This window comes from Mustela nivalis (genome assembly GCF_964662115.1).
Source record: "Mustela nivalis genome assembly, chromosome: 16".
Taxonomy (NCBI): domain Eukaryota; kingdom Metazoa; phylum Chordata; class Mammalia; order Carnivora; family Mustelidae; genus Mustela; species Mustela nivalis.
In genome coordinates, this window is record NC_139035.1 from 36,951,789 (window position 1) to 36,961,346 (window position 9,558).

General features: G+C 38.8%; 1 protein-coding gene across 1 annotated transcript; it reads right to left on the minus strand.

Annotated features, from left to right (window-relative positions):
- C4BPB (complement component 4 binding protein beta) lies at positions 1 to 9,558 on the minus strand. Its single transcript, XM_082701877.1, has 6 exons — positions 9,243 to 9,558; positions 8,129 to 8,299; positions 6,559 to 6,735; positions 2,048 to 2,141; positions 760 to 886; positions 1 to 219 (listed from the first exon to the last, which is right to left on the minus strand). The coding sequence occupies exons 1-6, from the start codon at positions 9,298 to 9,300 to the stop codon at positions 76 to 78; spliced, it is 771 nt and encodes a 256-aa protein (XP_082558003.1). The 5' UTR covers positions 9,301 to 9,558; the 3' UTR covers positions 1 to 75.

The window sequence follows — 9,558 nt, forward strand, 5'->3', positions numbered from 1 at the left end:
TTTTAGAACCAAGAGAAAATTTATTCCTAGGTGCATTTCTATTACCCAGATTACCCAGTCTGCTCAGTTACAACGTCAGGACAACATTTTTGCCTCTAACTCAGCTTTTTTGTTTTCCAGAGAGTATTTCAGTTCCTCCATTGTTAAGTTATTTTCCTTCAGTCTTTGCACAAAGTTCTCTATGGCTTTGCAAAGTTCTTTATTCTCCTGAAAGGCAAACTGAAGAAAAGAAAAAAAAAATTAAGTTATAACCTAAGAACTGAGATCCAGCTGTATAGTCTGAAGCTAATGAGTAGTGCTTAGGTCCCTGACTTGGGGCTGAGAATCCGGCCAGCTTAAATACAAATCTGGGTCTTCAACATGATAAATCCTTTAAGTCATCTGGCTTTTATATACTTATTATTATCTCAGCAATAAGTATAAATGAAAAGAGGCATCTCAATGAAAATGACCTGATCCATGGTTTTTGGAATCTAGAAGAATTTCAGAGACTTTTCACAGCAATATGTCTAAGTCTAAGACACGAGCTTAGAAAGCTTGCTCTATAAAGTCCACAAGTCCTTAACTTCTACCAACAAGGTGGTAGAGGTGTTGCTGATGATGGTGGTGAATGAGAACTCAGGTATGTAAAAATGTGAGTTACCAGTTTATGAGCCCCCTTGTAACAACCCTTCAGATATAGACTGAGCATGCACCAGGAGTGATGCCAGGCCCTGGAGATACCACTGTGAACAAGACCGATGACAGCCTGCTACTTACAAGTGCCTTCTCAAAAGCAGTCTGTGGAATTGGCTTGGGAGCTTCCTGGATCAATTCACAGATGGGAAGTGCACTGCTCCACTCCCCGTCAACGCACTGTTGGTCCCGCGTGCCCACTAAGTGGTACCTGAACAGAAGTCAGAATGGCAACAATAGGGGTGCCTGGGTGCCTCAGTGGGTTCAGGCCTCTGCCTTCGGCTCAGGTCATGATTCCAGGGTCCTGGGATCGATCCCTACATCAGGCTCTCTGCTCAACAGGGAGTCTGCTTCCCCTCTCTCTCTGCCTGTCTCTCTGCCTACTTATGATCTCTGTCTGTCAAATAAATAAATAAAATTAAAAAAAAAAAAAGAATGGCAACAACACTTTCTAAAATGGGCAACCAACGCTGGTTCTGTAGAGTTGTATTTCAGTATTTCCTACTGTGATAGAATCCTTGAACCTTAATGCATGCTAAGTGATTTCAGTATACCAAACAGTAATCAACTAAAACCATTCTCCTTGGGGGTAGAGAGGGCACAAGTGACAATGCAACCCATAAAACATGGAGAAGTGAGAAATTCTGAATATGTGTTTTCACACAGTTGTTGGGTGGGGAGGGAGAGGGAGGAAGCATGTCATCATTCAATAATTTAAAAAAGCATCTGCCATCCACTTTCTAAAGAGGAGTGGAAAGCTAGAGATAACCCTCAAATAAGTCTTACAAAGGAGCTACAGCTTTTAATGAGAAAAACACGAGAGCTGACTGCAAAGCCCACTAGAAGTATATAACGAGACTGAAATGCTAATGTGGAGACATGACACTGAGGTAGGAAGACGGAATGAAGCCAAGGAAAGAGTAGATCTGTAAGGTGGGTGATTAGGTAGTCTAAATTAAGGTTAGACTTCAATTAGGATGTATTAAATCATTCTCCTTTTATTTTTTTTTAAGGAATATATATACTCAAATGTATATATACAAATCTGTTGGGGGGCAGGCTGGAATAATAAATCATTCTCTTTCTGCAGTTCCATATGGCCTATATTTCTTTGAGCTTTTATTCCAAGATTCTTTAGAAAACCCTACATTTTAAGTATCTTCTCTAGGATAAATAAGGGGATCAGTCTATCTTCTAGAGCTTGGGGAGAGCTGGTAGTGAGCTAAAGCAGCTCTAAAAATCAGAATGAGCTCAGATTGCTGAGGCAGTAGAACATAGGGGCATTAGGTGAGATGGACTGGGTCATTCCCCAAAACAATGCTATGGTCAATGCGCAAGTTCTTGCATTTGAACGGCTGCGGCATATACTTACTTGTCTTCACAGTGATAAGTAATGGTAGATCCTGAGTTGAAATCTCTTCCTTCAAAATAGCCATGAGCTGGATTCCCAGGAGGGCCACAGTATCCTGAGAAACAAGAGTACAAGAGTGACAGTCATGAGTTGTACTCAATTAACAGCACCCTCTAAGTATAACCATCCATGTGGGATCTGGGGACACTCTCTCTGTTCATTTCCTTCTGGTCAAATCGTATTTATCCATGGATCTGGGGACACTCTCTCTGTTCATTTCCTTCTGGTCAAATCGTATTTATCCATGGGAAAAACCCCCTCCCCCTGCTTATCCTCTGAGTTATTAACAGTTTGAGAGAGCTTTCTGATTGGCATGAGCTTGAGGAAAGGAAGTTTACGTTGCAGAGACTGTCAGGGGACAAGAATCAAAAAATTAAACCAGAGGTAGACATAGGAGAAGTAACTCCCTGAGACAGGAGATAAATGGTCTGAGTTCAAGAGGACACTGGCATTCTCGTGGGACAGAATTGTGCAATATGAGAACTTCAGAAACAGGAGAACACAGTGGGGAGCAAACAAGAGGAGTCTATAAAGAGAGCTGGACAAAGTAGTAGATGTTGTGAATTTCAGCTCTGGCTCTTCCATTAACCATTATTTCCTCCTTCTTGGCTTTCTTCTAAGCTATAAGATGAGCAGCTTAAATAATATTATCTCCAAAGTCCCTCTGAGCTCTAGCATTGAGTCTAAACACAGGGATCAGGAGTAAGTTAAGAATGATTATGTAGGTGAATACTTATGGAAACATAAATACCTTCAAAACAAATAGTTGAGCAAAACCAGCAGGCATAAAAGAACATGTATTAGTACAGTACATAGTATATAATACTTTGCATTATAATAATACATACTAATGGAAATGTAATTATAATAGCAGCATATAATACTATTTTTTAAAATACACTCATGCATAATCATATATGAACAGAAAAAAAAAAAACCCTGAAGATTACATATCAAAGTATTCTGTTATTTCTGAGTAGTAGGTTTGTAGGTAATTAAATGTTTTCTTTGTTTTCTTCTACAACACAGGTGTTTTCTTCAAGCAGTTAATAACTTTTGATAGCTTTTTAAAAAAATTTTATTTATTTATTTGTCAGAGAGAGAGGAGCAAGAGGGAGCACAGGCAGACAGAGAGTCAGGCAGAGGCAGAGGGAGAAGCAGGCTCCCTGGGCTCAGCAAGGAGCCCAATATGGCACTAGATCCCAGAACGCTAAGATCATGACCCGAGCTGAAGGCAGCTGCTTAACCAACTGAGCCACCCAGTTAATAACTTTTAAAGAGCCTAGATGTCCATTGACAGATGAATGGATAATGAAGATGTGACATACATATATATACAATGGAATATTACACAGCCATCTAAGAAAATGAAATCTTGCCATTTGCAACTACAGGGATGGAACTAGAGGGTATTACCCTAAGTGAAATAAGTCTATCATAGAAAGATAATTTTCATATGATCTCACTGATACATAGAATTTAAGAAACAAAATAGGATCATAGGAGAAGAGAGGAAAAAAATAGAACAAGACAAAACCAGAGAATGAGACAAACCATAAGATTCTCTTAATCATAGGAAACAAATTGAGGGTGGGAGGAGGCTTGGGGGAGGGGGTAAATGGGGTAAATAGGTGATGGACATTGGGGAGGGTATGTGTTGTAATGAGCACTGGGTATTATAGAAAACTGACGAATCACAGACCTGTACCCCTGAAACAATACATACATGTTAATTAATTGAGTTAAACAAAAAGATCAAAAACTGAGTTCAAAAGCTGTATAGAGGAAAGGAAAACGAATTTTAATGAATTGATTAAGGATCTCCAGTTTATACAGCTTTTCTGGTGGCTTTTAAGCATGCTGTGTTGAACTGAAGAAGATGATATAGATCTTGCATCTAAACAGAAAAAAATCTGCTTTAATCAGGGACCTCAGGAGCATCCCCTAAAATTGGGCAATGAACTGACGCAAAAAGACAGAGACTCTGCATTTCCGTGTGAGGATAGGAAGTATTGAATTTAAAGAGTAAAACAGAAAAGGCTGGTGGAAATAAATACTTTAAACTTGTTCAACCTAATGTTGATGGTATGTGCATGTAATTTAACTGTGTGTCCTATATATGCATGTTTTAAGTAATCACAAACTCCCTAAAAGAGGCTAATGATAGTTCATATTTTTAAACTGCCTATCTGCTATATCCTTCACAAAAATTAACTCAAAATGGATCATAGGGTTGAATGTAAAATACAGAACTATGAAATACCTAGAAGGTGATGTAGGAGAAAACCTAGACAACCTTGGGTATAGGGAGGGACAACATTTTAGATACAGCTGTAAAGTCACCATCCATGAAACAGTTAATCAACTGGAATTCATTAAAATTTAAAACTTCTGTGCTATGAAGGACATATGAAGAGAATGAGATGACCAGCCATAGGCTGGGAGAAAATATTTGCAGAAGACAAATCTTATAAAGGACTGTTATCCAAAGTATACAAAGAACTCTTAAAACTCAACAAGAAGAAAACCACCTGATTAAAAAACGGGCCAAAGACCTTAACAGACACCTCACTAAAGACGATCTATACAGATGGAAAATGAGTGTACATCATCAAGAAATATAAATTGAAACAACAATGAGATACCACTACACAACTATGAGAATGGCCAAAATCTGGAACACTGATCACACCAAATGCTGATGAGGATATGGAGCAACAAGACCTCTCCTCCATTGCTGGTGGGAAAACACTATGATATAAGCACTCTGGAAGGCAGTATGACGGTTTCTCACAAAGCTAAATATCTTAAGATCCAACAACTGCACTCTTTGGGATTTATCCAAAGGTGTTGAAAACTTATGTCCCCACAAAAACCGGCACCTGATATGTATAGCAGCTTTATCCATAATTGCCAAACTTTGGAAGCAGCCAAGATGTCCTTCAGAACTAACCAGGTGACAGATATTAAGGAGGGCACATGGGGTGATGGGCACTGGGTTTCATACACAACTAATGAACCGTTGAACACTACATCAAAAACTAATGATGTACCAAATGCTGGCTAATTGAACATTATTATAATTTAAAAGATCAGTGGTTGAGAGGTAGGGAAGGTAGAGAGATGAATAAATGGAACACAGAAAATTTTTAGGGCTGCAAAAACACTCTGTATGATATTATAATGGTAGCTATATGCCATTAAGCATATGTCCAGACCCACTGAATGTACAACACCAAGAGTGAATACTTAGGTAACTATGGATTTGGGGTGATCATGATATGTCAATATTGGTTCATCCTTGTGAAAAAAAAAACTACTCTGGCAAATGGTGTTGATAAATCTTTAATGTTAGATATGTACCTTTCCAATAAACTTAATTTTTTGTTTTATATTTTTAAATTTAAAATTCTGCTCAGAGTTACATTGTAATTCCAGTCCATCCATCCAGGGTCATGGCATATCTTTTCTTTTATTTAAGTATTATTTTAGGTCCTTCAGTAAATTTTCATATAGGTCTCATGAGTGAAATTATTTTACATTTCAGTATTCATCTCATAAATATTAGAAAGTAATACTATTGATTTTTCAATATTATTTAGTGTCCAAGAATAACATTTTTAGTAGAATTTCTTGGATCTTCCAAGTATATTTGACAAATAAATATATCCTGTGACCCACCAATCATTCTAGAAATCCAGACTAAAGAAATAATAGCATAGGCCCCAAAATATATGTATGTGTATACATTTATATAACATTCACTGAAGCATTATAATAGCAAAAATACAGAAATAGAATAAATGTTCATCAACACAGAGATGTGGAATAAATTATGGCACATCCACATTATTATTTAAAAGCAGGAGATAGAAAAAAAATAAAAACAGGAGATAGAGCCACATATACTGATCTGAACTAGATTTCCATGTGTAATGTTACACCAAAAATAAGCAATTAAAAATACATGAATTCCCATTTTTTGTACGTATATACATGTGTCAATATGTGTGTATGCTTTTATTTAAAATGTCTGCATAAACGTAAAAGTCATACAACAAATACATCCAACTAAGTCTCTCTGAGAGTCGTGAATTATTGTGTTAGAAGGAGGTACTTTCTTTCAATTCTTATTTTGTGTAATTTGGCAGTGGATCAGTTACTGTCCTTGCCCCCTGTTTCTGTGTATTCTTCAAATAAGAACTTTAAGTCATTACCATGAAATTTTTTAAAAAAATGTCAGATGCCCCAAACTATCCCATGTTGGACTTAGTAGGACAGGAATCCTAATTTAAAGGTGGGGGCGGGGAGGGTTTATTGTTTGGATGTTGTTTGTTTCACTGGAACACATCATTCAAGGTGAGCCCCACTTGTTTCTTGGCTGCTTCCTAGCTCCCAAAGCTTCCCAGGCACCGAAAATGAGGTTATCTGCTCAGTGTCTTTGGATTTACACTTATTTCTCTCCTACTTACTGCTTTTGCAGACAGGCAAGGGAGGCATCCAGGTGTGGTTGTCCAGGCACTGACTCCAATTGCTGCCCTTAAGAATGTAGTCTTCATTGCACTTAAAAGTGATTTTGTCATTCACGTTGACAGGACCCAGGGAACTGGGTTCGCCATTCACCAGCACAGGGTCAGGACAGTGGCCCACTGAAGAAGAAAACGGGAAGTGATCTGAAAGGACACCTGCAAAAGCAGGAATTTCTCAGGCTTTGCTGAGAAATCAGAACTAAAGCAGAGCTTTTTAATAGGGACTGCAAACTGCACTAGTCCATAGTACCAAATCCGACCGACACTCGATGTGAAAAGAGCTGGCTGGCCTGAGAGTGGCAGGAAAGGTCTTGGTCATGCACAAGGGTGAGAGTTGGCACTTGAACCTACGAGAAGTAATTAAGCATAGAACTGGAAATGATCAATAGTGTGTTTATCCTCCTGTCAAGCCCTGCTGAAAACTCTTCACTCTATGTTTGAGGCAAGGGTTCCCTTCCTTCCATCAGCCAAAGGTCCACATCACTCGTCATGTTTTACTTTGTTTCATTTTGCTTTTCTCAGGTTAAAAAAACAAAAACAGAAACAAACAAATGAAAAACCCCAGAGAAAATGCAGAGAGAGATGACTTTGGTCATATAAATAAAGGACAAACATACTGGTCTGGAGAACAAACCGAGCTAGTCCTAAAAATAGTAGTAATTATGAGGATATTAACTAGTGATTCTCTGTCTCTACAGACACCACAAATGAGTGTTGTGAACTGGAGCAAGTCATTTGGACCTCAGTTACCACATTTGTACGTTGAGAACATAAATTTTTCCCAGTTCAAAAGTTATATAATGGATAAAATACAACATGACATATTTACTTCCAAATAATAATAATGCAAACAGAACTGTAGAAGACAGAAGATTAATTATATGTGGGTAATTGTGGAAGATAAGTGGTAAGTATGTATGAGTTGATTTTAATCTCTCTTTTGTATATGTTTAGATTTTTTTTATAACATAAAAATTTTAAAGGAGTATAGTATTAAACAAATTGTAGCCCAAAAAAGGTAGTTTTAATATACGGAAGAAATTCTTTTCTTCCTGCAGGGTTGATTGTGTCTATTAATTCAATCAATTAATCAATTAATGGAATCAGTACTGAGCAAGAGCCGATCCTGTAGCTTCTAAGAGAAGTTCCACCCAGGCGCTTTAAAAATGAATTCATAGAAATTGAGAATTTTCTCTCTTTTTTTTAAGGATTTTATTTACTTATTTGACACAGTGGGAGAGAGAAAGAGAGAGAGAGAGAGCGCACAAGCACAGGCAGGCGGAGTTGCAGAGGGAGTTGCAGAGGGAGAGGGACTGAGCAAAGGGCCGATGCAGGGCTCGATCCCAGCACCCTGGGATCACGACCTGAGCCGAAGGCAGAGGCTTTAACCCACTGCGCCCAGCAGGTGCCCCGAGAATTCTTATACAGTTTGAACATGGCCAAATGGAAGTAGGATGTGAAAGAATCCAGTAGGATGACAAGATATACAAAGAAACAGGAAAATCAAACTTACAGCGACATGTGGGAACAGGAGCATTCCACTCCAAAGAGGCATTGCAAAATAAGGTTTTCTCTCCTACCAGGTGGTAGCCCTTGATACAAAGGCAAGTCCCCAGAATTTGTTCTTCTACCTCCTTTATAACAATTATGCCATTTTCCACAAAGGGAAGTTCTGGACAGCTCTCTGTTGGAAGGAAAAAAGATTCACTTGACATGTCATGTGCCATGAGGAAACCTTGTTAGACCACCGTCCAAGGGCCTTTTTGCTGGATTGTGGCTACTCTTCCATGTCTATGTCTATCCACTTCCCTCCCCTCCCAATAATTCCCAAAGTTTTTTGTTTTCAAAAGGGTAACTGGATTCACTCAAATTCAGCTATAAGTGAGGTGCCTGGGTGGCTCAGTTAGTTAATCAACTGCCTTCGCCTCAGGTCATAATCCCAGGATCCTGGGATGGAGCCCCACATCAGGCTCTCCTCTCAGCGGTGAGTCTATTTCCCCCTCTCCTTCTGTGATCTCTCTTGCTTTCACTCTCTCTCAAATTAATGAATAAAATCTTTAAATTAAAAAAAAACTCAGCCATAAATAAATAAAATCTTTTAAATAAAAAATATTTCAACCATAAGTTATCTACCTCTAAAGAGACAATCCCCTTTCCAAAGGGTCTTAACAGATAAGACCTCTCAATATTTTGAAACTGGTACTTTTTGCTCCCAGAACAGAAAAGGAAAGTTAACTGTTAACCACCCATGTCATAAAGCAGAATCATCATTAAATATTTACTAAGCCCTTGTGGCACCTGGGTAGCTCAGCCGATTAAGCCCCTGCCTTCAGCTCAGATCATGATCCCAGGGTCCTGGGTTCGAGCCCCACATCGGGCTCCCTGCTCAGTGAGGAGCCTGCTTTTCCCTCTCCCTCTGCTATGCCCCCCCACTCTCTCTCCTACTCCTTGTCAAATAAATAAATTTTGTTAAAAAAAAAAATTTACTAAGCCCCTCTGAGTACATTGCATTAGGCCAAGCAATTTGAGATTTTCCAATAAAGGAAATACATTTCATTGATTAAACTTTCATTAAAACCTTAGACCTGATATCAAGTGCCTTATAAACCAGACTTAAGCATACGCACCATCTGAGGCAGAAATCAGCCACACAACCACAAGATAGCACACAAACCAAAAAACCATCTTGTGATCAGTTGCTTGGCCCAGGCTGGAATGAACACAAACCAGACAACACCTGGTTTAGATCAAAGCGGATCTTCTCACACAGCTTAGGATACCAACCACCTCCCTCCTAGAGAAGAGGTTGTCCTGATTTCTCTCCCTTGGAAGAATTAAAAAAAAAAAAAATGCTACAGCAGGAAATCTGAACAGCTATGAGGAAATTAGAGCTGGGAGCGATTCTGCAAAAACATGAAGCAGGGGAGAGGCTGACAAGCTGCC